This window comes from Callospermophilus lateralis, chromosome 3, assembly GCF_048772815.1.
Source record: "Callospermophilus lateralis isolate mCalLat2 chromosome 3, mCalLat2.hap1, whole genome shotgun sequence".
In the NCBI taxonomy this organism is placed as follows: Eukaryota; Metazoa; Chordata; class Mammalia; order Rodentia; family Sciuridae; genus Callospermophilus; species Callospermophilus lateralis.
In genome coordinates this window covers 63,244,196-63,271,541 of record NC_135307.1, presented here as the reverse complement: position 1 = coordinate 63,271,541, position 27,346 = coordinate 63,244,196, and the positions used below count along the sequence as shown (strand labels likewise).

General features: G+C 39.2%; 1 protein-coding gene across 1 annotated transcript in view; it reads left to right on the top strand.

The window, feature by feature from the left end:
• The window catches only part of Rad51b (RAD51 paralog B), a 574,557-nt gene that overhangs the window by 415,977 nt on the left and 131,234 nt on the right, over positions 1–27,346 (top strand). Inside the window, exon 8 of the mRNA XM_076848311.1 lies at positions 2,348–2,444. Within this exon, the coding sequence (XP_076704426.1) occupies positions 2,348–2,444 (97 nt within the window). The remainder of the gene's footprint in view (positions 1–2,347; positions 2,445–27,346) is intronic.

Here is a 27,346-nt window from a genome sequence, read left to right as displayed (position 1 = left end):
TTTTTTTCCTACTGTGGGGTTTTTAAAAATATTTTTTTAGTTGTCCTTGGACCTTTATATTATTTATTTGTTTGTTTGTTTATATGCAGTGACTCATATATGCTAGGCAAGTGCTCTACCACTGAGATACAACCCCAGTCCTCCTGCTGTGGTTTTTACATAGATTCTTTGCAATTAAATAAAACTTAGAGCCATCTGTGGTGGTGTACACCTATAATTCTAGGAGGCTGAGACAGGAGGATTACAAGTTCAAAACCAACCTCAGCAACTTAGGAAGGCCTTAAGGACTTAGCAAGACCCTGTCTCAAAACAAAACATAAAAAAAGGACTGTAGATGTTGCTCAGTGGTTAAGCAACATGGGCTTTATCCCTGGTACTAAATGAGTAAATAAATAAATAAATGCTTAGAAGGACCAAAACTGGTAGAAATGAGGGCTGGGATATAGCTCAGTGGTGGAGTGTTTGCTTAGCATGTGTGAGGTGCTGTGTTCAATCTCCAGCACTGAAAAAAAAATGGTAAAAATGATCAGGTACCAAATTATTTCCTGATGTAGGAATTTGTGATTTAGTGTTCTATTGCTAGACCCAGTTATCTGAAGCATGTGGCATGTACTAATTTATTAGGCCAGATGTCATCATTTTGCAGTAAATAACAAGAGTTTCTATTTATTTGAAATTTACTAAGTACCACTTTGTCAAGCACCTTATGTTGATTATCTCTCTTCTCATAACAGTTTTATAAGATTTATATTATTTTATCTGTTCAAATGGAGGAACTCACAGGTTTTATAACTTTCCCAAGGTCTTCAGTATCGGAGTCAGAATTTGAACCCAGTTTTGTTGAATTCCAAAGCCCATACCCTTGTTATAAAGAGAGATGAACACAATTCCTTATTCATCCTCTTGAATATGAATAGTTGTTTCTTAAAAGATCAGGCTGTTTGAACATTTCCAGGCATCTTAACTGAAGACATATTTCTTCTGTGATTCTTACCAGTTTAGATGAAAGATAGCTGTCCAAAAGAATACAAGAGGTGAGATGAGCAAACACTAAGTGGAATCCCATAGTACCTGATCAGCTCTGCAGAGTAATTGGAGACTCATGAGTCTCCTTGACACATGAAGACCTCAGAGTTTGTCTCTGCTAATAGACATTTCTTAACCTTACCTTGCCATCTTGTTCTTCTCTCAACCCTCAGTTAAACTGCCATTGGTATAGAATGTATAATGTGTCACGGGTAAACTCACAGTGACAGAAAAGCTGGATAATAAAGACTGGAGATGATTTCCATTTCTGTTCTTATCAGGGTGCCCACAAAACCATAGCTAATCCCCAGGATAGACTAAGACAATCTGACTGGATACATATTCCAGAATTGTGCACTAGATGCCAAATGACCTTGTCAGGGGAGACATTTCCTCCAAATGACCAAGATGTTCACAGTTCTACTGATGATGGGAATCCCCAATCCTTTTCAAATGATTGTGGCATTCAGCAGGTTACTATTTTCTAGGAAAGAATGTGCATTTTATTCTTCCTTTAAATTTCTAAACAATGATGTAGATTTTATAAGGGGGGATTTTTAAGGAAAGAAAGTTGGATTTTGATTGTTTGTTTGTTTGTTTGTTTGTTTGTTTGTTTTGGAAAGAAAGTTTCTTGACTGTACTGAATATAAAAATACTGTGTGGCAATGGACCATGTAGTTAGGTAGTTTCAGAATCCTTTCCAAGAATTGTAAATGTTATGACTTTATTTTGTAGGATCATGTTAACTTTTTTTAAATTGCATAGTGAGACTTTGGACTTCTTTCATTACAATTCAACTAATTTAAAAGAGGACAATTATTCTTCTAGAATTGAGTCTTATTCCTGTTTCACAAATTTGGAACTAAAACTTTGACTTTTGAGATAACAAGGAAGAAACCACAGGCATCGAGAGTTTTAATTATTTTTATTTGGCACCAACAATACATTAGGTCGTGGACATAATTTTTTAAATTAAATGTTGATAAAATGTGTGCATGTACATCTTAATTCTGGTTATTCTTCTGGTTTTTTTTAGCTAACATAACACTTCTTGGTCCCAATTTTCTCATCATTTAGAAATAATTAATTAGCCATTTAAGCTCTGAAAAAAAGTAACCCTCTTTTTCTCAGATTTCTGGCTTTTGAATAACCTGTAGGCCCTGCCTGAAGATAAAGTTGGTGAAAGTTAGAGCTGGGGGTTTCCTACATAGGTACTTATCAGTCCTCTCCTAAACTACAGTCTGCCTTTGGATAGCTCTAATAATTAATTTGGTCTTCTCTGTTTCTTCTCCCTTCCCCGCTCCCTTCTGTCTGTTCACAGGTTATCTTGACGAATCAAATTACAACCCATCTGAGCAAAGCCCTTGCTTCTCAGGCAGACCTGGTGTCTCCAGCTGATGATTTGTCCCTGTCTGAAGGTAAGGTATCTGTCCTGGAGAGGCTGAAACTTGACACTGACATACATCCCACAGCCTCCCTGCCTCCTGTTGAGAGTTTGGAGACATGGCTAATGGGTGCTGGCCAGTGAAGCCAGCTGAAGCCTGGCGATTTAGGTTTAGCCACATTTCCAGGTATCTGATTGTATTTGGAGTCTCTGCCCCCACCTCTGTAGTGAGCTCCTTTTTTCACTTGAGTGAATCATCTTCACAGGCATCCATCATCTCCATTTGGAGGCTGATGGTTCTTCTGTGGGTTGTCTCAGATCCTTAGTAGGTCTGGCAAACTGATAAATGATTTTGATTCTGAGACCCACACTCAAAGGTCCGCTTTATTAACGGCCCCATAACAATTTAGCCTTTTGTTTGTCTTGAGTACTTTTGGCCTGGTTAAAAGTGTAGAGCAGTTTCTTATGCCATACATGTAGGATTCCTGATAAACTTTACAGGAAGCTTAAGAAAAAATCTCTACAGTGGTAAACCTGAAAAATTTTGTGCTAGCAAAGGTCAGGCTGGCTATATATTTGATGGGAATGAGCTTTAAGTAGCGAGAGGAATTACATCAGCAAGCCAGATAGTAGTTTCTAGTTTTATTGAATGTTCTTGCTTGACATTTCTGACTTCTAGTCGAAGTTGAATTTCAGGCACAATGTTGTAGGCCTGGGTAGATGTGCAGAGCTCTTATGGGTCCTTCTTCCCTTTCCACTTTCTGAGAATTTTTCATAATGGACTACAGGGGACTTTTAGGCCTAGCAAGGTTCCTGACTGCCCAGGTGGTCTTCTGTGGATGGGCCTTGGTTTATGATCTCAGAAACTGCAAGAACATCATTCCTACTTCTTGCTGATGTCTTTCATGGTGAAAACTAATAGCATATTTATAAAATATAAATTTATAAAAGCTATAAAATGCTCTCTACTTTTAGTAATACGTTATCATTCTCTTGCCATCTGGGCTGAAAATCTGAACCATCCAGAATTCTTCCTCCCTCAAATACTTTTCATCATCCTCTTTAGCTTTTCTATCCAAATATATCTTTCCTCCCTTTTTAAAATAATTTATGTTGTGAACAACTGGCTTATTAAACTCATGATTGGATTTTTTTTTAATCCAAAAGAGTTTGCCAATTCTAGTCTCTACCATTTTCATTCTGCTGCTACCAAATTAAACTTCCCCAATCTGATTTCTTTCTACCATGTCTTTCTCCTACTTAGAAAGCCGGGAATTGTCTTTTCTGAGAATGGACAAAATAAGTAAGTCAATTTAAAATTATTCAGGGATTTTGGATTTGTTGTAATCATCAGGGTAGAAGTATTTATACCACGAGAGTCAGTAAATACAAAAACTCATATGTTTTCTCTTCTGAGTGGACTAGTTTCCAGAGCACCACTAGATGAAATTAATGCTTCTTAGCCTTTAGTGTCTGTCCTTTCCTTCTTGTTCAGCCCCAGTTCCCACCAATTCCTTATGGGGCACTCCTGTGCTCCTGGTGCTGATTTTTAGCTGACCCTCCCCACTCCTGGTTCCATACCTTTGCAGAGATCACTCTCCCTATCTAGAGTAGCATTTCCCTATTTCCCTTGTTCACTTCTCTCGTTTCTTCTCTTCCCAAGTTCATTCCTTCAAGGCTTCAAGACTGCCTCTTGCAGAGTCTTCTTGCCTATGCAGCTGGTCTCACTACTTTCTTCTTCTCTGCTTCTCTCTCTACTTGTTCAGCTGTGTGAGGATAAGGCCTAGAAAAATGACTTTAACTTTTTGTGCTTTTCTGGCCAAACTGGCAGATTTTTAAGGAAAAAGACTGTGTCATGTTCTTTTTGTATGCGTGTGATGTCCCAATTCCTAGCAAAGTTCTAGGGCATATTGAAATCTGTAAATAGATGCTCAGTGAATATCATAGTAAATACTTTGAAAGAACCATGAGAATCACATAAAACACCTGAGAATGGCATTAAAATTTATTATGATTACACACACACACACACACACACACACACACACACTTGTGCACACTTGTTCACTCTGAGGACACCTGAAGAGAGTGTCTTGCTTCCTCATTTGAAAATCAGTTATAGCACTTTTCTTTATCTTGGCTTCCTGTTTTATCTTGTGAAAAGAAGAGGAGCAAAACAGACAAAAGAAATGGCTTTGTACTTGAGTGTGACTGTTATAAGAAGATGATGAAGTGTTCCTAGCAGAGGGAGAATTACCAGCACATCCTTAGGCAATATGCCCTTATGAAATCCAAGGGAGAAAGGAAACAATTGGGTTTTGTTGTTGTTGTTTGTTTTTAGCTCTTGTTCTTATATAGCTGAACAGATAAAGAGGATATAGAAATATTTTTTCTAGGATCTATAATGAAGCTACTTACTAGTGACTTAAAATGAACAAATTTCTTACAACATTTATATCTACTTAACTATTGCACTAGTTAAGTTCATATATATATGTATATATGTACTATATAGAGATGTGTATTTATATGACATATATCTATCATATAAAATATAAATTGCTTTGTTTTTTTCAAGCATTTATTGTATCCACTTAGCATTTGTGTTAAGTGACCTGATCTCAGGCAGGTTTTTAAATCACTTTGGGCCACAGGTTGGATGAATAAATGATTGCTCAAGTCTTTTCCTCCTGTAACATTATCAGATAGTGAGGTGAGTCTTCAGATCAAGAGTATCTACCCATGGATGGGGTTTAGTTCTAATTTAGAGAGTGCTATAATATATTTCAGCTGCAGAGCAGAGGATCTGCTTAAGCAGTACACCCTTGAAAACAGTTATAGGGTGAGAACAAGCGGCAAGAGCAGTAAAAGATCTGAGTTGACCTAAGGAGAGTACCCAGCAGGGGCTGATTCAGGGAATGAAGTTCCTTCTGCTCTGACGCAGAGGAGGGAATACAAGTGACCTGGTCCAACTGAGAGATCCTTCTACCCCAGCAGATCCTGTGCTATTAATATCTGCCAGCTGCAGGACCAGAGCATCCCCCTGCTGAGATCAAAGGAGCCCCTATCTTAGCTGGAACAAGGTCATCTGCACAGGGTTGTAAAAGTGAACCCTGGCTGGCTACAGGGCCATCTATGGGGGAGGAGAAGTCAGGAGATGGGGAGGTGCTCTCTCACGCTCCTTTAATCTCAGCTGACCAGCTGTTGCCCTCCCAGTGTTTGTAAAGTTGAAAGTTCTTTGTTTTTGTTTTGCTCCCCCACCCCACACCCTTATTAAAATTGTGACTGGGTTGTAGCTTGGATTAAGTAGACCCAGTTTTCACTGCTTAAGTCTATGGGTATGATTTCCTTCATTTAGATTCAGTTTCACTGTTGAGTTATCCAGCTCCCAGGTGGGAGAGCTACAGAAGGGAAAAGACCTCAAAGGCAAATGACTTCTTCCATGTTTTTTCTGCCCCAGAGCTTGTGACTTGAGAAGAATTAAAGGGGCAAATTGAATTTTCCCTATTTAGTTATAATAATTCTTCATTTATGCTGTATGCTTATCAGTTTGTAGCCTTTTATTTACAAACTTTCTCATTTATTTAGAATAATGGAACTTCTAGGACTAATGCAAACTGACCAAAGTCCCCCCATCCCAAGTGTATTTCTCACACTAGTTTGCATACACTTCTGGTTGTTTATGTTGGAGAGAGGCAGAGAGAACAAGAGATAGACTGACAAGACCAGAAATGTATAGAGTAAGAAATAGACAGTAGTACATGGAGTTATAGATATGCCAAAAGTATCAATGCTAGAACTTCAGAAGATCCTGGTAATTTTATTTGTTTAAACTAGGACAATATCAGCCACAAGGTTATTCTTCCCACTCTATAAATCAGAGTTAAAATTTCATTCATGGGTGGATGCTCCTGATTTTCAGACCCACCTTATGAACTTATAATGTCAAAGCTGGCAAAAACTAGGAATGTTCTGTTCATCCAACTTATCATTTAACAGGAGAGATGGGGCCAAAATAAGGATTTGGGGTTTCATATTTTATATTGTTCTAGACCAGACACTGTTATTCAAATTATTTTCTTCTTCAGTTTTTGTTTTGTTGGCAGAAACTCCAGCATGGAGTTATTATGGTTATCATGGAGTTATTGGGTTATCATGGAGCTCAGTGACTATAACAGTTTTGTTTTTTAGCCCTTGCCAGCTCTTTCTTGTGATCATAGAAAATACTAAGGACAGTCAAATCTCAGTCATAAGAAATCTCTCTCTGTTCCCTATAGTGGTCATTAAAGAAAAGATCTAAAAGTCGAGCTGGCCTAAGAGGGCATATCCTATTCTGAAGTTGCCTGGGATTTGAGAACTGGCTGAGTCTCCATCTACCAGGCACAGTTAGTAAGACTGTAGCAAGTTACAATCTTGCACAGATTGTAGCTCTACTCAATCTAGACATTTAATTTTCTTTTGATGCTTTAGCAGAGTAGCAGTTACTTCAGTGTGGTGACATGTGGCTTCATAGGAAGGGAGATGTTATTAGGCTGCCATCCTGGCATTCCCAGCACCTGGCATGTTGGTATCTTCCTATCTGCAATAATAGCTTTTGACAGATTATAGTACATGAAAACTAAAAGTACATGGAAGGGTCAGGGAAAGAACACAAGAAAAAAGCAGTGCTTACTAGAACCAAAAGTGGTTCCTAGTTTTAGTGCTGGGAGCCTTTCTATTCTGGTTGGAGTCAGGAGTTGATGGACTGATTTCATGTGCAAGAGAAAGTATTTTGGGATTCAAATTCCCTAACAAACCATCCCTGCAAAAAGCTGGAGTCCATTTGAAAGATTATATGCAAGTGTGTGGCTTGTGTCTCTTTTAAAATAAATTCAGCAAGCAAAAACAGCTCAGAATGGTTGGGTGAATGGGGGACCTATGGTTGTGAAAGAAGCAGACTTCAAAGCATGGTATGAATTTCCAAGTTTTATTTCCACTCTTGCTTTCCAGCTGGATCTGCTCTGGATTTACTGCAGGATGTTTGAAAATGTGGCTCCCTGCTAATCTCAGACAGTTGCTATGATCAATGGTTTCTTTCATTTCCGATAAAAAACACTGGTGTTTCTGCTTAAATTGTGTGTGCTTTCAGCTTTATTATTTTAGTTGTGATTTATTGTTCTGCATTACCCAAATTTGTAATCCATTAACCACAAACTAAGGGTGGGTTGGTCAAGTTAGATGAACTCCACAGTTAGCTCCAAGGCCCATCATGGCCCAATCTCACATTGAATGTTTATTGGTTTGTGTAGACCATGCATAAATAGATATGGGTGGAGCAGCTTTCAGTAGCCACCCCCCAGGAGTATAGTGCAGGTTGGCTATATTAGTGCTTTGAAATTATAAGGTGTCACAGTGTGACTGCAATCAATATTATTAGCATTAGCATTTCCTTAGTACTTTAAAATGTTTTAAAATGATGAATTTCTTAATCCACCTCAAGCAAATGAAGCATGAAGGAGAGAAGAGAATTGCTCAATTGCAGTGCAAGGTGGCCATGGCAGGAACAGAAGTCAAAGTGCTTCCCTTGAAATCTTGGATTTGAACAGTGTTGCCTCTTAGGAGCAAGTTTTGGATAAAAGTATTTAAGTGTCCTGTTGTTCTTTCAGTTTTTGATTCCAAAGCCACAGACATATGTCAGCATATAAGGCTTCACATGCTTCTATTCACAAGGGCACACATGTTTATCCATGCTCCACTCTTCCTGGCATTCCAGGGAATCCACAACACTTGACTAGCCTTATATTACTTCCAACAACTGATCAGATGCCGTGAAAAATCTAATTTATAGAAAAAGATTAAAGGCACCAAAAGATGTGTGGTGTTTGGCTAAAGAAAGTCTAAATATTATGTAGGGTAGGAGAGGCTAGAGTTGAGAGGAGATGGGCACAGTCTACAAATATCTGAAAAGCTATAAATCTCAAGAGTGAAACTTCTTGAGGATTTGCAGCAGGGAGGCCAGGGGGTAATATAACCATGACTGAGGGATCAAAAGGAGAAAGAGAACATTAAAGTCAACCACCAGGAAGCACTTCTTGGTCATGAGCTCTGTTTTACTGGTGCTAGTTTGCTGAAGGAAGACACATTTGAAGAACAAGATACACGACAATCAAGTTAGATGAGAGCCAGACAGTCTTCTCTGGGGAGCAGTCTTTGAAGTGGTTCATGTGAGGGCTGAGCACATGTTTTGGAAATATATCCCCCTTAGACTCAAGCCTCTTTACCATCTAGGATTTACTAATTTCCCAGGTCTATACATGTTCTTGTTAGGGTCTCAGAAGAAGACCAAAGGAACCAGAATGCCAAAGTCAGCTTTGCCAGTTGCCTCAGCTACAGAAGTGATAGGGCTAAAGCCCAAAGAATGGGATGCCAAGAATTGGCATGATCATATGTGATGTTTATTAGGATTTGCCGGATGATCATAACAAGATCTGGCCAGGTAGTCTGGCCCAAGGGTGGTCCAGCTGAGCTGTGACCTTGGTTCTAATATCTATCCCTTCCAAAGCTGACTTTCCCAGATAAAGTAGGGCTGTTCCTCGGTCGAAGATATGGAGTGTTTGTGTTTTTCCACCAGAATCATTATTCTAGTTGTTCTCAAACTTTAGCATGCATCAGAATCACCATAGGTCTTATTAATATACACATTTCTGGACTCCTACTCCCAGATTTTTAGTTTATCTGGGTAAAAGCCAGAGAATTTATATTTCTAACAAACTCTCAGGGGTTGATGATACTGTTGGTCTAGGGACCACACTTTGAAACTCTGCTTTATTCATTGAATCCCTATCTATGTTAGGCATCACAGATACCAAGACAAATGTGTCTCTACCTGTAATCTCAAGGAGATGGCATTCTAAAAAGGGAGTAGATGTATAGAGTTCCTTTAGACTCACCACAGTCATATGCCTCGTTGGGTCACCAGTAGTCTTTTCTATGGGCTTTATCTCAGGTCTGAATTATAGGAGTTACTAGAAGGATATAGGTCTCTTCTGGTGGCAAGAAATAGAAATTCTCTCAAGATTACTTTTTAAAAGTTAGACCTATGGGGGGCTGAGGTTGTAGCTCAGTGGTAGAGTGCTTGCCTAGCATGTGTGAGGCACTGGGTTCAATTCTTAACATTGCATATAAATAAATAGGGAAAAAGTCCATCAACAACTAAAAATATATTTTCTAAAAATAATTGGCCTTATAAAAAAAAAAGGTAGACCTAATAAGAGTAGCGAACATTTATGGACCATGTATTGTGTGCCTGGCATTATACATTATCACAACAACCCTCTGAGGGCTGTATTCATCATGCCATTTAATATATGAAGGACCTTGAGGTTAGAAGATACCATAGTAGCAGAGCCAGGATTCCAACCTATGGAGAGTGGCTCCAGAACTTACACATTTAGTCACTAGGCTCTTCTCTAAGGATACAACTAGGATTCTTTTAGCTATTTGTACAGCCAGATAAAATGGGAATTGGAAAGATTGAAATCTTGGTCATTCTGTTCTGTGTTCATATAAGTGTGTGTGTGCATATATTTACATACACATTCTCTCTCTCTCTCCACCCCCTCCATCTCCCTCTCCCTCTCTCTTCCTCTCTCTATATACCTTGACACTTGGCCTTATGATCTGATTGGCCCCGTTTATCTGGTTATTCTGTCTGTTGGTTCATCCTTTTGTCTAATCAGCCATAACTAAGAAAGTGGCCAGAATACCCTCTTCTTTTAGCATGGCCCATAAACAGAAGCATTTCCCCTTTATAAGAGCTTCTGTATGAAGAACAGATTCCTTTAGAATAGAGAACCCATGAGGTAAGCACCCCAACATAACATCTAATAGAATGGCTTTCTCCAACCAAGCAGACATTAGTATAAATTTACTAAATGAGACTTTGTGTCTCAGTTAATCTCGTCCATGATGTCTATTCTCAGTATCCTCTTGGTTTTTGAGATCAAATTTTTGGTATTAGTTACGTATCATTGGTCCATGCCTTCAACCCGATTTACTGTGGGGAAAAAAATCAAAAACATTTTCTTTCTGATCCCAAATAATCACCTGGCTCCTCTTTATTCTCATTTCCATTATAGCCACAGAGTTTGTCTACATGAGGAAAGATGTTCTTACGTTTATCCAGAATCTACTGTCTACACTCAACTATTATTATCTGATGAGACAGGAGGCCTAGTTAAGCTTAACTATGTATAAATTACCTTATATTCAGGAACTATGACAGGGTACTTTAGCACAAACTACATCCCATAGTCAGCCATTATCTATAAACTACTTAAGACAGGTAAGCCAGAAAAGCCAGGGTGGCATTTGAACAACTGAAATTCCTGCAGCAGAGAACTCCACACCTATAAGTTACATCCTTTCTGAATTTACAATAAGCTGGAGCAAAATTACTCTGTTCCTTCAGCTGAGGGTCTGAGTATATGTGTATGCACATGTGTTAGCAATGCACAGTGGTTGTGTGCATTGGGGCAGTTCCTGTTTAATAGAAGACAATAAGTCTTTTTAGGTCATGCTGTTGATTTTTTAACCATTTCTCCGCCATATAATAGGCCCAGAAGAGCAGCTAAGAGAATCTATGTATCTTGGCTGTGTCGCCTCCAGCTACAGACAATAGAGGCTACCCAAGTGGGCAGGGGATTAGATGACAAAAACTGTTTTGTTTTAAAATATGATATATAGATAAATGAGGAAGGAAAAGTATCAAAACAAATTAAGGAAATCTTGTCCCCAAGAGAGCTCTAGACCAGAAAGAGAAGAAGCCATCAGAACCTTCAAAGTTGGAGCCCAAGAAACAGTGTCAGTGAACAAGCGACTGCCGGAGTCCAGGGACTAGGTCCATCAGCCGGGAGGAAATGCCTGGCCCCTTCAGGGATCAAACTGGACCTGAGGAAAGTGGCTTGCTGTGTGACTGGATGATACTAAATTAGGGCAAACCAGCAAGAAAATCTGGTCTCAGAGTCATTGTAATGTTGGTTCCTTGAGGGTAGGACTTTTGTTTTTTGTTCACTGTTGGCTCTCCAGAGCCTAGAATTGTACCTGGCAATAATAATTACTCAATAAATTCATAATGCATGAATGAGGCACCAGTAGCTATGAGAGGATTATCTAAGCTTTAGAACTGTATTCACCTAAAGGCCATGAAATCACCACCATAGTTTTTGTCACCCATACATCCCTATGCTCCAAAATTCCTTCAAAATGTGGGCAGTTTTTTTAACTATCTATCCATATGATGAGTGACAATAGGCAGTGTGGGGAAAGTATTAGCAATGAAAGAACAGAAGCCTAGTAACTCAGCTTTTCAAGGAGGAATCTTATATTTGCACAAGGGAGGTGACTGAAGTAGTTTAGTCTGATACAAAATGAGGACATCTATCATGCACCTACTGTCTACTATTTCCTGTGCCAGGTGCCAGGGACACAGAGGCAAAACTAGCAGTGCTGCTTTTTGAGAAGTTCAGAGCCCTGTGGTGAGGGGAATAATTAATGAACACATAAATTGCACTTGGCACCATGATGGCACAGGTCAGGTAGATTGCAAGTCAAGCACACAGAATCTCTGGTTTAGGGATGGAACTCTCTAAGAAGACTTTGCAGCAAGAAGTCGCTTTGGCCAGACCTCCAAGGATCAATAGCAGTTCCTAAGAGGGAAAAAAGAGTGGGAAGGTGTATCTGGCAGAGAGAAAAACCTTGCTGATGCAGACATAGATAGAAGCCAGATTGTGAAAGGTCTTATCCATCATGCTAATTGGTTGGAATTTTTTACTGAGGGTGATGGGAGCCATTGAAACTGGAAGGTGGCAAGATCATTTTGTAGTTCAAAGAGATTTTTTTTTTTTTTTGAGAGAGAGAGAGAGAGAGAGAATTTCAATATTTATTTTTTTAGTTCTCGGCGGACACAACATCTTTGTTTTGTATGTGGTGCTGAGGATTGAACCCGGGCCGCACGCATGCCAGGCGAGCGCACTACCGTTTGAGCCACATCCCCAGCCCTCAAAGAGATTTCTTGGGCAACAATTTACAGTTTAGAAGGGATGGGAATGAATCTAGAGAACTCTGATTTTGATCTCTTAGAGAGGAATCCCTTTGGGGTAGGGTTAGTCCTAAATTTCTTAAAGCAATGAGAACTTTATAGTAAGTTTCATCATTTCTGAGATCCTGTATAGTTTTAATTCCCCACCTCATCAACTTGGGAGAGACTAGGTTTCTAATAGCATTAGGTGAGCCCTTCAGTTATCAAAGTGCCTTATAGTTAAAAGCAACATCAGACTATTTGTAATTCTTTGTTAGGAGGTGAGAGAAAAATAGCAAATGAGTTGAAATAAATATGTTTTATGTTCCTTTTGCTAACAATTACAATAATAATATTGAGTGCCTACAATGTGTCAAGGCACTGTACTAAGTACAGAAAAGCTCAGCAAGTTTGTAGGGTTCAATTTCTTTTTGTGTGGCGCTTGCTGGGGTTGGAACCTAGAGCCCTGTGCTTGCTTATGGGGTTCAATTATTACCCTCATTTTAGAAGCAAAGAAATGGAAGCACAGAGTGTTTACCTAATTTGATATCATTAGTAATTGGTAGGGATTCAAACCTGGAGGGTCTGCCTCCAGAGTCTGTTTTTGACCAGCATATATACTCAGGTCTTCAGGGGGGTAATGCCACTACCTTAAAACTTATGGCCATGTATTTCTGTTGTAGCTAGAGTTGAATTCCATGCTTCCATATAATTGTTGCTGTTTTATTGCCTGTACCCTGAAATATCTTTATAGAGAGCCATTAGAGAAACAGTGTAGATAAAGCATTGCATTTCAAATGAGGAGACTTACATTCAAGGACTATTTCTGCCACAAACCATCTGTGCTATTTTGAACAATGTTTTGAGCAATGTTACTCTTAATTTCTCCGGACTTCAGTTCCCTCAGCCATAACATGGGATTGTATTATGTGACGTCTGCGGGCCTTTTCAGTTTGCTTCTTCTGTTGCATTCTGTCTTCACAGAGAAAATTTATATATTTTCTTTAGAGCCTTAGTCAGTCCTCTCTGTTCAAAGATTAACAGAGCAAACCCCAGGCTTGACCAACTCTTCTGTGAGCATTTTGGTACATCAGTTGTTCACTCCTTCACACACACTCACTTATTCATACAAAATGGAGCACTTACTGTGAAATGCTTGTGGGGTGTTCAGGAGCAACAGGATCAGAGTTAGACTTGGTCCCTGGTTTTCTAGAACATAAAGGCTAATTCTTTTTGTCAGCTTTGTTTTGTTGGAAGCCTAGAATTTCTGCATACTGTAATGAAGTTAAACCTTACATCTAAATTGGCTCTGTGTTGTGCCACAGTGGATAAGATAGGAAAAGATAAGAAAATAAGGAAGGTCCAGAAAAGGAGCCTCACACACATGCAACACTTAAAGTCACACTGTGGCAGAGCACCTAGTGAATTGCCAGGATGGGGGAGACAGATTTTTTATGTTAAAGGCAATCACAGAAAGAAGAGGGCATTGTGATCTTTGTTATGGTGGCTTTTTGACCATCTTAGGATGTCAGGACAGAACTAAAATGGACTCCCTAATTGGTCTTTCTTGAGGAGCATATACGATGCTCTGGGTAGCAGCTGATAGACAATTTCCATCGCTGAGTTAGAGCCACTCATCAAGTGGCAGGCTATGAATCAGCACCATATTTCTTTGAAAACTTTATTATTCTAACCAACGTAGTTCAGCATAGCTTAGCACCTGTGGTGGGTGACTGTTTTTCTTGGCCATTTAATGAGCACCAAATCAGATAAAATGCTGCTTGGTTCCTAGGCTCTTTCCAGACACAATTAAGCACATCATTTAGGATTTCTGTCCCTTGGGACTAGAGTTTGGAGGAGCTACTGAAGCAACCTTGAGAAAGCAGTTAATCCTCAAAAATTTAGCTATTCATCACCAAATATATTAAAAAATTATTTGCAGCCAAAGCCTTACTATCAATGGCAATATAAAATAAATTTCAAAATCATAATTTAATTAATTTATCCCACTCCTTAAAGAAGTAGGAGATGACAATTCACAGGGCCTTTCCGGTGTTGTAAACCAACTCATTCTGAAGTCAGTGCAGTCAAGTTGCCCTTCTCAGTTCATTCATCTAATACCAAGGCCAAAGTTACCCATGCCTCTAGTGAGATTCACAAATGAAACCTCATCTTGTTGGACTTGAAATTTTTTGAAAAATCATTTTTTCTTCATGACAGTGTTCAGATCAGCTGAGGCTAGCATGATTTATTCTAGATACAAATTAGAATGAGCCCAAGCTGAACAGTTCTCCCAGGGAAAGTAATCTAAAATCTGTCTGTGTGATCCAGTCTGGCCTTTCACCAACTGGCTTTGGGAATTACAATGGACAAGGAAGAAATATAATCTTGATCCTTTGGCCTACTGATAAACATTCTTGTGATCCTAAGTGTACCTGGAATTTGTGACAAGTGCATTTTGGAGATATCTTTGAAAACACATAGTTGGGGAGATGCATTTGCATGACCCAAGTAAAACTGCAATGGAAGGGACCTTGTGGAGAAAGGTTGGGAAGGTACATATTGATCCTCGGAGGACAGATTATGGTGTGCCAAGCAATGGATTGTGCCATTAGGAAAGAATTCTAGAAAGGTAAGGAGACTCATGAGAAAGGAGGTGATTTCTGTTGACCAGTCACCCTTGTTCAGATTCAGTGCAGATGAGAAAAGAAACTCAGAAATCTACGTGACAGCTTCTCTTGGATTGGATGAAAATACTAATTATTTTTTTCCTAGCTGGAATTTGACAGGGTCAGTTCATGTCTGGGTTTTCAGCATTTAATACAGGGCCCTTTGTCTTAGGAGGCGGCTGGACTGGTTTTTCCTCTAGGCAGGTGCACAGAGGGCGTTTATTGTAGCCTGAAACACAAACACCAGGCCCTTAGGCCTGATCCACACACTCTCTAGCATGGCTCAAGGAAATAAAGTGAACAATGACTCTTGCAACAGGCAAGCACTGTAAATGCCACTCCTGAATGAAATATTTCTTAAAACTTTGTATCCGTAACTTGATCGGCTCTTAAAACTTAATTATATGTCAAGGAATAGGAAGCCATTGGCTCCTCCAGCTGTCCAGGTTGAACGAGAGCACACAATGGAGCATATCCGATTCACGGCCTTACTTAGGTAATCAGATTAATATCTCCTGAATTGAATTTACCCTTTTGATACGGAGTCTTTCAGCTGCCTTGTTTCACATCTCAAATTCTGACAAAGCTGTGCGGCCTTTGAGTAATTTCCCTGAAATCTATATGCGGGAAGCCTGCGCTCTTTTGAGCACATTTTGGAACTTGTACCAATTAAATCTGTTTCTGGCACACTTTTAATGGCATACTTTCCCCTGAGTCAATAACCGCTCCAAAATCTGAGGTCATTTGTTTAATTTAAAAGCAAAGGTTATGGAACAACCATTTCAGGCTTCACCAGCCAAGCGCCTGTGGCTTTGAAGGGGGGATGAGGTGGAGGAAAGGCTAATAAACTGGATTTCTTATGCACAAAATAAATTAATTACCATGTCTCTGTTAAATTGATAGCAAACCAGGTTTGTTCACATCCTCCTTGCCAGGCTTCTCTCCTTTTCTCTTCAAGTTCATCCCACTCTTCTAGAGTATTCTTAGGATAGAGGTTTACTCTCTTACTATTGGTCTTGCAAAACAAACATCTGGACTGGATTTTTGTCAGCTGGATTCAAGAGTGAACTGTAAATGATGCAGTGATTTTTTTCATCCTTATTAAATTTATTTATAGCCAGCCTGAAGCCAGGAAACATGCCCAAACTCTTGATTGGAGGTTCTCGAGGAACATAGGGTGGATGGTATTTTCCCCCTGTTGTTTTCTAAATAATATCAAAGATAGAATTACATAATTCCCAACTTGGGTTTGTTTGTTTTTTGGTTTTTTTTTTTTCTCCCCTGAAGGACACTTTGTTAGGACATTTTGTGCGTCAGAATTCTTTCATTGTATTAGCTTATCCAATATGCCTTCCTTTCTATCAGTGAGAGAAAAGGAAATGTAACTGGCATGGTATTTTTTGAAAAATTACAGTGATGGAGAATGAGTTTCTGGTTGTTTGAGACATGAACCAGTGGCCTGGGTACAACTTGGGTTTTTTTTTCCTACCTTTTCCACTTAACAACCTCTCATATCTTTAAGCTGCCAAATCTCAAATAATCTCATTCATTTTCTCATTATTTAAGATAATACAAGAAGCTTTATAAAAATACTTTGCTGTGCCCTTAGACCTTATTAAATAACAATGCTTCAGAGTTCCTGTAATTATTTAAGAAACAAAAGCTTCTAGCCAGTATTGAATCAACTGATGATTTCTTGAGGTCTCTTCCCAGTTCTATGAGATGATTCTTTGGTTTTCTTTTGCTGACATTTTATCTGGGGGGAAGGGAAGGGGGCCCTTTGGGAATGAGGCTTGCTACCCACAGGCATTTCTTCTCCAGAGAAGAGACTGTTCAACTTCCTGCCACCCAAATCAGTCATCCTCAGCCTGAACAATGGAGCTTAATGTTCCCCATCTTGCTAAGGGTTAGTCTCTGTTGTTATAAAAGTGAATTGAAACCAAATGCACTTTCTGTTGGAAAAGCTGCCATTTATGTCAGCTCATAGACCATCCTGAGAGGGAAGGCTCTTTTAAAACAGGGAAATCCTGGCTGTAATATCATAATAGCACTTATTTCACTACTCAACCTATGAATGCATCATTGATGCAACACTCCTCTCATTTATGATATTCCTGTGTTGCTTGAAGATGGGCATTTCATATTTAGTTCTTAGAAATGTTAATAGATCCTTCCATGAGTTATCTTGCTATAAAGGGGAAAGCTATTCTTACAGAAGATCTCCTCAACTAAGGAGGCATAATAGTAGCTCATGTTCTCCACCAAGAAAAGTGGCTCTGTTTCCATGAGTCTGATGGAAGCATTTGATACAAAGTAGCTCGTCAAGTGTGGGAATCTTCTGCCCACTTTCCAATTATTAAAGTAAAAGCCAATTAGATGGCACTGGAATTGGCAATAAAATGAGTCACAGAGAGATCATTACTCATCACATTTATGATTCAGGGTACTGGATCAGAAAAAGAATATTTATTGTCAAGTTAAGGAAGAAAGGACAATCACAGAGATGTAGACAAAGACAAAGGTTATAGGCCAAAATCCAAATGATGATCAAGCAACACTGCTTCTTTCAAGACCATGAAGCCAAACAGATTTAGCTTTTAATTATTTGGGGAGATGAAAATCAGAGGGTGGACGAAGGGAAAAGGCCAGGGGGATAGGGTTCTCAGTCTACACTTAAAACCTTCTATGATATTTTAACAATAGACACCACTTTTATTAAGTCTCCCTAAAGAAGCATCATTAAATGCAGTGCTGTTTGATATAAAACATTTCAGCTAATGGTGAAGTTGGAACATCTGCCAAAGATATGGGAGTGAACTGACATAGAGTTGCTGGTATTGGTCATTGACAGAGTTAGTTCCTCTAACCAAAAGAAATGAACAATTATGGGGAATTCATTCTTCTAGCTGTGATGCTTAGAAAATTTCAGAGAAATATGATGACATCATATAAGGAAGATTCTTAGATATATAGGATATCATATGTAAATTCACCTGCTAGGCTCTTATGGTGAAACAAAACTTGATGAATATATGACTGTTTTTAAGGTGTTATTTTTGATTCTGCTATTTTATGTTGGTTTGGAGCCATCTTCAGGAAAGGAAATTCATTCATGTATATTCCTGTTTTCTATAATTCAAGACCTTAGAAATAAATTAGTTCTTAATCGGCCATCAGCCAGTTGCCTGAGACACGGCTCCTGGGGAGATTTGTAAAGCCTTGTGAAGGTGCCCACATCTCTCTCGTGTAAAATTCCTCTTTCTCTGGCATCTTCAGTCTCAGGTCATGTAGGGGAAAAGTAAGATCAGAGATCCTGTACATTCTAGGACAGATGGGATAACATCAAAACTTTGTCCCCTCAGGCATTCAAACCCAATTTCTTCTTATCACCTGGTGTATTTTCAACTGTTCTACATTTTCATCCTCTGTGCTTTAGTTTTTCAGAAAGCCACGAAGCCTATGAACTGCATGACAGATATGATCCCGATAGTCTTAGGGGAGCACTGTACACTGTTATCAGGACCACTGTGATAGGTGTGAGTGCTCGAGCGGATATGAGGGGAACAGGCAGTCTTTAAAAAAAGTCAATTACCTCTTTCTTTAAGGAAAGCTGGTATGTCCAAAAAGAAATGAAACTCCACAGGGTGGTAAACAGCCTTACTTATGTGAACCACTTCTAGACTTTTCTTTTGCTCTTCTAGCCTCCTTGCCCACCATTGTACTTCCTCTCACAGACCTTCTGAAGACATTGCAGTGAGGTGCAGTCTCCCTTGTACAGAAAGTTTGAGTGATGTTCCAGCCCAGAGCTCCTGTCAGTTTTCAGACAGCTTATTGGAAATGAACCTGTTTAGATAGTGGCCTTCCATCCACTGCCCCTTACTTCCTCATCTCCTGTCTTTCTGACTATGTATACCTCATCTTTTACATGAACAAAACTTGATCTGTCCAAAAAAGTCTTTTCGAGTGTGGGGCTAAAGAACAGACTACTGGTGCCATGTCAGCTTTACTAATGACAACCCAACATGTAATATAGTTTAAAAAGAAAAGAAATAAAATCACTTTAATAGACCACCCCTAGACACCTTTGTCTGAAGAGGAAATCATTGTAAGAAAATGAGACTTAATAAGGAGGCCATTTGGGAAGCTGACAGTGGCTATTTTAAAGGCTTGGTGTTTTAACCTGTGTGCATGCCTTTTTGCCCTCATCTTTGGCAAATAGATAATGGCTTATGTCAGGGGAACATTCAGGAAAAAAAACACCTTTTTTTTTCCCCAGGAAATCTGGCTGCTGTGCAGTGATAAATGACCAATGCCACCAGTAGTGACCTAGGCCATCCTAAATTCTCGCTCGCGTGATGAACTTAAATTGTGTTTTCAAAGGGTATCCTGTTCCTATTGCAATTCTTATGCTATCTCACCTCAAGATCATGGTTTTTCCCTCTGTCCTCATACCTAAAATAGCACCAATGTTATTCAGAAGACTTTCTCCATAGATGTTGTTATTAGATGGAAGGCAGGATTTAAAGAAAAGAAAACTGAATTCGTCTCCAAATATTCAATAATTCAGTAAATGGACCCATGAAACTCAGCACTGCTATTTCGTGTTGTACAAATCAAATAAATATTATTTTGTTCATTTAGAAGATAAGTGGGCCACAAAGGCCCAAGTTCATATGGGAAGAGCAGCACAATGGAGGATAAATGTAGTTTTGTACTTTAAAGTGCTGGTGAAAGGTGTTGTGCTTAAGAGTAAGTTATAAATTAAACACTGATTATGAAGCCTAATTGCCTTATTTAGGCAATACCTAAATAAGTGGGAAAAGCAAAATGTGGTTTCCTGGAGCCTCTCAGTTGCTTTGTATCCCTGAATGTTCAAAGCAGAATATACAGGACAGATACAGCGGCTGCTCAGCTACTCAAGAGGCTAGGTAGGAGGATCACAAGTTCAAGGTCAGTCTCAGTAACTTAGCAAGACCCTTTATCAAAATTTAAACATTTTTAAAAGGTCTGGGGGTGTAGCTAAGTGGTAGAGCATTTGCCTACCATGCATGAGGCGCCTGGGAGTAGAAGACAAAATATAGAACTGATTTCTGTTTCCCGCCTGTTCCAGTTGCAAATATGTTGCAAACTAAAGTCCAGAGAGAGAAGACTCTGGCTTTACCTTTGTTTCAACCAGCCATCAAGACAAGGTTAGTAGGAAGGATCAGTCTTCATGGACCATGCAGATCTCCCCAGTCTTAAACCTGTTATTGTCTGAGGGTGGCAGGGTCAAATATATTCCTTATTTGCAATGAAACAAGCTAGCTGGGCTTTCAAGGGGTGTGTGTGGTAATTGCTCAGACATTTCTCAAAAAAAAAAAAAAAAATCTCATCAGTAGTTCCTTACTGTAGTTATGGATTTTTCCAGCATAATTATTAACCTTTTAACATTTATCTTTTCTACCTCTTGTTGTCTGATTCACCTGGTAATGTCATAACCTTTCTGCTTGAAGAATTAGTAGAAGGTAGATGGATATAGTGGTGCGTGCCTATAATCTCAGCAACTCAGGATGCTGAGGCAGGAGGATTTCAAGTTTAAAGCCAGCAACTTAAGGAGGCATTAAGCAACTAAGTGAGACCCTGTCTCAAATTTTTTTTAAAAAAATTTAAAAATAAATTAAAAAAAAAGCTGGGATATTACTTGTGGTTAAACACCCCTGAACAACAACAACAAAAATTAGTGGAAGATAAAATGTTGTTAAAAGCAATTTGGATAGTACCAAAAGTATAAGAAAGGAATGGAACAACCATTATTTTAAAAAATAAGTATTAAACTTGGAGGGAGAATTAAGACCATTGGGCTTTCTATGCAAAATACCTTTGTTTTATTAAACACACACACACACACAGTTCTAGATTGGAGTGTCTTGAGAGTCAGAACCTGTGGTGGCCAAGACCAGTGGTTGCTAATTTCCAAAACTGTACATCAACCATCAAATAATTATAACTTTCAAGGTTTACAAGGAAAGGGTATGATGTGAGTTTTGATGTCTTTGCTGATTTCTTATTTAAAACATTATTTCAGTTCCAAGCAGTTGATCACAGTTGTGATTGCTTCTACCAGGTTAATTCTAATATTCTGTATGGGAACCGCACTACATGTCCATCTGCCTCCTTTGTGAATCTCTTGTCCTTTCAGTGCCTCCAAACTTGGGCCCCAAAAAGGGGTACAGCAGCTGAATGCCATTCTCTTGGGCCTTGGCCCAGGCATGCATCTTTCTGGAACGATGACTGAACCCCATTCTTAAGTCTAAAGTTCCTCTTGATTAGCGGCTCCTTTTGTTTGTTGTTTTTAACGGCATCTCTGTCTTTCATGGGTAGCTTACAGGGATGTGTTTGAGAGCCCCTTCCAGCTGGGAAGCTGCCCAGCTCCCACCAGCTGAGTTGGGGGATGTCTTCCCTTTAGTTCCGCTGCCTGTGGACTACAAGGACTCTACTTCCAGCCTGGCCACAGTGGCCCTTGTCTGCTGTGCAAACTTGGCTCTGTTCTCCGGGTTTTCATTCTCTAGCCATCTGGGCATTTTGAGCACCCTTCTTATCTTAGTACCTTGGCACTCAGGACCGCATGTCATCCTACTATAGAGATGGAAACAAAGGAATCCTTCACCTCTGGCTTGCAGTTCCCCTGGAACGATCATAAGTTGAGTGACAGAAAGACTGTGGGGGCTGTGCATAGGTCTGGAGAGATATAAATGGTTTTGCTGATAGAAGGCATACAAATGCGGTGACAATAGCTTAGATTGTTCAGTACCAGGATTCTTAGTGCCTAGCTTCCTCTTTTTTTTTTTTTTGGCTGTTTTGAAATCAAGGAGGTAGGAGAATAAAGACCCCTGTGACCTCTGATTGATTCTAGAGGTCTGAAAGCTTAAGCTTAGGGACTACCAACTCTGTATGACAGAGAAGTGAATCTAACTTCCTATTGAGGGGAAAAAAAAAAAGAAAAGAATTCTATGTACATCACATTTTTTTACATATCCCTTTCTACTTCATCAACTACCAATTTGTATAGGGTTTGATCAGAGTCACTCACTCTTCAAAGAAGCATCTGGAAAGAGTGTTGACAGCAAGTTCACTCTAATAGTCTTGCCTAGAGAAAAACAGGCATTTGATCCAAGGACAATTTACTTCCACTCCACGGAGTCCTCTGCTGTCCTCACCACCAGCCCTCTGACCCTTGTGCACCCATTCTGATCCTTCACTCAGACCAGACCTCCCTCAGAGGTGGTCAACAAGGCGTCTTCTAGCCAAAGAAAAACTGCCAATGTTGAACCATTTTCACATAATCCTCAGCAGTCAGGTGGGGGCTGCAGCTTCTTGAAAGGCAGATTTAAAATGCTTGCCTCTTTTTTAGAGACTCTGATTTCACATTTGGATGTTGATCACTTGGTCCCTGGCATTCATTCCTGTAGTGGAAGTCCAGAGCTTCCACCCACTCAGTTCTTCAGAGCAGTATATTATTAACAAGACATATCTTGGTTATAGAGCCAAAAGGTGATGCCATCTAATTTCACACCAAAGTGGAAGGTCTTTTTTTTATTTTTACTACTAATGAGGTAGCACAGGGAAGGTCAAATATTCACTCAGGATCATCCATTGAGTCCAAGTTTTGATCCTCTGGTCCTTGTGACAGTCAGTGATGGCCACTTTCCTATAAGTTGAGTGGCCATTTCCTATAAGTATGTGACCAATTTAACTGGAACCATGAGTTCTAAATTATGACTTCCTTTCTCCACCCATTACCACCACCTTTCAGTTGCCAGAACCCAGTCAATTTTCTGTAGAAAGGTAGCTAATGATACTTGGTGAGTTCAGTCTTTATCTCATTTTAGTTCCCTATCTGACCCAAGAAGATCAACTCTCCACATAAAATTTACCCCTTCTAGCTGGCACCATTTTTTTCCAAAAATCAGACATTGTCAGTCCCTGATACTCTGTCTGGCAAACCTGTAAGAAACAGTGGAGTTCAGAGTATAGGATTATTGCTCCTGAAGCACTGAATGATGCACTGATTCTTTATTTATCTGTGAGTAAAAGAAGGAATGCTATCTCTGGCACAAGCTGACTCTACCACATGGTTTGAAGTAAATAGATATTTATTTCCCATTAGGAAGAGAGACTTGGAGCAGCTTGGCAGCAGATCTGTGGCCGGGTAATTAATCTAAGAACTATAGTTTTCTTCCACATAGGAGATTAAATGCCTGCCTTTGGTCAGATCAAAGCAGGTCTCTTGAACTATCTGATCTTTGCAAAAGGCCCCATGTTGGGCCAGCACAGCAGACTTTGCATGTATTGCTCCCTATGTTAATAAAAGAGACTATTTTTGTTTGTGTGAATAATTAGGTCTCCCAGCATTTGCAGCTCTTTAGAACAAAAGTAAAACCTTAGTTCTACTTGCACTGACTTTATTATCAATTTTATACTAATAAAAAGAGTCACCGTTTCTCAGAATTTAAAGAAAGGTGAATATTAACGACAGTTTTAATGAATGTGAACAGCAGTAATACTCTTTGGATCTTATATCTTAACCTGTATTTTCTTTGGGGAATAACAAATAGAATTTATATAATCTAACGTTCATTTACTTGATGTCTCATTGAGACAGCTATATTTTCTATTGTAAAATGGAAATAGCCAAAGTATCAAGTTCACCTTAGATGGATTACAAGAAAGAATGCAGACATTTGCATGATCTGTGTTGCCAAGGTGGTGCCCAGAGCTTTTGAATTTTCTAAGTTGTGCATTTCACCTACCCAAGGGAATCTGAGCAGTATGTAATTTGCTCCAGGGTACAAACAGGTCCACAGTGAGGTTGAATTGGACAAACAAATAGAACAGGTTCCAGTTTACCAAGCTGGCATAAATTATGTGCTGGTCGAATTATGGGGAGCCACTAGTGAAAATCCACTGGTGCTTTGCAAGTGGCCTTTGGAGATACTTTTATAACTTGAAACCATTCCCAGGGAAGGCCCAGGGAGAGATCTTTCTTTAGCCAACATGCAACATTAGGCAGAAGAAACAGGGCCTTTCTGGCTGATTTGACCTGTGGGTGGGCTTTTTTTCCACATGTTTCTAATTAGGGATGCAAAAAAAGAGTAGATATTCTGTGGCAACTCTCCTTTGCTCCTTGGCTATGAGACAGAACAACAGCGCCTTTGTGATGACCTTTACAGACCTGTTTACTTTTGGTGACCTGCCTGAGCACTCCTGCCAAAATGGACACACCTCCTGGCTAACGAGGAACAGCCATGCTGTTACTGTGGTGGACCTTGGAGGTCAAAATGAAAAACAAGTGTTTGGATGCCCTGTTGTTGAGCAATCTAAGTTAATTTTTTTACAGCTTCATCATGGTATAATTCACATACCATAAAATTCACCCATTGTCAGTATACAATTCAATGAATTTTAGTAAATTTACAGAGCTATGTCACCATCACCACAATTCAGTTTTAGAACTTTAGTTGGACTTATTTTTAAAGTACCAATAATGATCAAAATTGGAATGCAGCTTATGTTAAAGTATAAAATAAATTTTTGAGGTTGTTTTTAGCTAGGAAAAAATGGGCCACCCAGAAGTCACTTGAGACATCTAGTACATGGAGCCTTGAGATTAGCATTTATATTTAGGAAGATTTTTCCATATTTTTGCTCACCAAATAATATGACCTATTTGAAAGAACTGAGAAACTGCTGTTGAGCTTGCCTTACATGTCCACATCAATTAATGTTTCTTGATTATAAAGCAAGGGTTCAGAATATGAGACTATAAGCTCCCCTCAAGAGCCTACAGTCCACTTAGAACATCTAATCAATATCTATTTATGTGCTATCTCATTGTCAAACAGGTCCACATTGTCAGGCACTATTTTAGGTGCTGCAGACACTTAGTGAATTGAGGTTTCTACCTTCAAAAACTAGCAGTCTGGTGGCTTATATGATAATTTCAATATGATGTCACGAACTCTGTTGTGGACATAATACTGTGTGGAATCAGAAAGGTCTTCAGTAAAGAATTCCTAGGGGAGATGTTACAAAGAAACCAGAGACATGGCAAATAATTACATCAGTCCTACTGCCACTGAACACTTGCTCTGTGCTCCATCTGGAGGAGGCTCTGTGAGGTCTGGTCCCTGCCTTCAGGGGGTCTGTGATCAATAAGAGAAAGTCTACTTCCAAATAGATGAAGTAATTTCATAAAATGGAAAAAGCAAAGCATGTTGGGAGTTGGAAGAGAAAAACGACCATTTCAGAGAAGCCTTCCTAGAAGAAGTAGTTGAGCAGAATTTTGGTGTGAGATGGGAAGCAGTCCAGAGGAAAGGTATGAACAAAGACTCAGGGCAGGAGAGCTTGGGATAAGCCAGTAGTGAGTGGTCCTAGTGAGTGGTCCAGGTGGACTGATACACATCACATGATGTAAGCTGTTTCTATACAAGGAAGTCAGTGGGACGGCAAGCTCTGCCTTCCCTTGCCAGGATCAAGGAATGTGTCCTAGAAAAGCAGTTCCTTTCACTCTGTCCTTCACGTATGTTTTGTGTCATGATGATATGACAATGAATTTTCTTCCTCAGTTTGTTCTCTAAGTTTTCTTCATGTGGTCAGCAGCCTTTGTGCTGCCATCAGAGCACCAGTGAATTTTTACTAGTGACTTCCATGATTTAAAAATCATTTATCTGACCTGTACATAATCCATGTCATTTTGGTAAGCAGGAACCAGTTCCATTTTTCTGTTTGGTTCAACTTGGCCATAGACTTATTGTGCCCTGGCCCAAAAGTTTAATGCAGTCCTTTAAAGAAGATTAATAACAATAACAATGCTAATCTTTGGGAGGAGAATCACTGTACCTGAGTAGTCTTAGAAAGTAGACAGAAGGTCTGAGAAGGAAAAAAAAATTAAAGGATAATAGTGCCATTTGCTTAAATTTCCAGTGCCCTACAGAGTAAACCTATTTCCAATTTTAAGTTATTAGAGATCTCGAACTTGGGGGTATTTGGAGATATTTTGGAAAGCAGAGAATATTGTTAACTTTCAATCAGGAAGGAAAAATCTCAGTTGGTTTTGATGTTACCAAGGAAGAGGGAGTTTTGCATTTGTTTGTTTGCATGGATGGTCCACCTACTGTGTGGCCTTGTTCACGACATGGCCAGCCTCTCTCTCTGAGGTCAGTGTGAATAACCAGGCTGCAGCTGGAGCTGGAGACAATGGCTAGCACTGTCGGGCATTGTCCTTAAGCACTGAAGGTTAATTTCATAGTTTTCAGTGGCATTGAACCTGCCAAAGGAAATGCTGCTTCATTTAGAGGAATATAATTTCTGTATGTTTATTTTTTTCACAAAGAATAAAGACAGATTTTTGAAAGAACATAGCTTAGCCTATTGGCCTTGCTAGACAAGCTAAAAAAGTAAGGGGTCAAAATGCTAAAAAGTGTTATATCTGAAACCTCAACCCACTGATAATTATTTAGATGCCATCATAGGGGAAGTCCCCTCCCATTGTTATTTTTGCTCTAGACTGAGATGCTTTTTAAAAATCCTGTGTGGGGAGGTAATTTTTATGAAACCAAGTCTGTGAATTAGAATTGTATGTACTGAGAAGTAACAGCCCTAGAAACTGTGGGGTTGTTTTGGGGTTTTTTTTGTACTTTATTTTCCAGTGCAGTACTAATTGTAGACAGGGGGTGACTTTGTTTTGCCACTCTGCATGTTAAAAAGGGCAAGTTTTAGGCCACTGTTTAAGTTGGACAAATAAAATCTAGGATGCTCAGTGATATTAGAATTTTGAATAAACAAGACATAATTCTTTAGTGTAAATACAACCCAAATATTGTATTGGGATGTAATTATACTGAAATATTTGTCATCTGAAATTTAAATTTAAATTTAACTGAACCTCCCATATTTAGTTTTGCTAAATATAACCACTCTATGTTATAATAAAAGGGCCATCCAAAGAGCCCAGGAGCTTTTATGTTTACTGAAAGTCTTGATCAATTTTAAATTAAAACAAAACAATATATTCGATAAAACTTTGAAAACAGAATCAGTTCAGTAATACCACATTGAAGTGAGTCTTTTCTCATTCCTTTATCTTCTAGTTCTGAGGCTCCATTTCCATTGCAGTACCCACCTAGGTTTACTCCACCTGTAATCAAACTTTGTGGATGATCTGGATGGCCC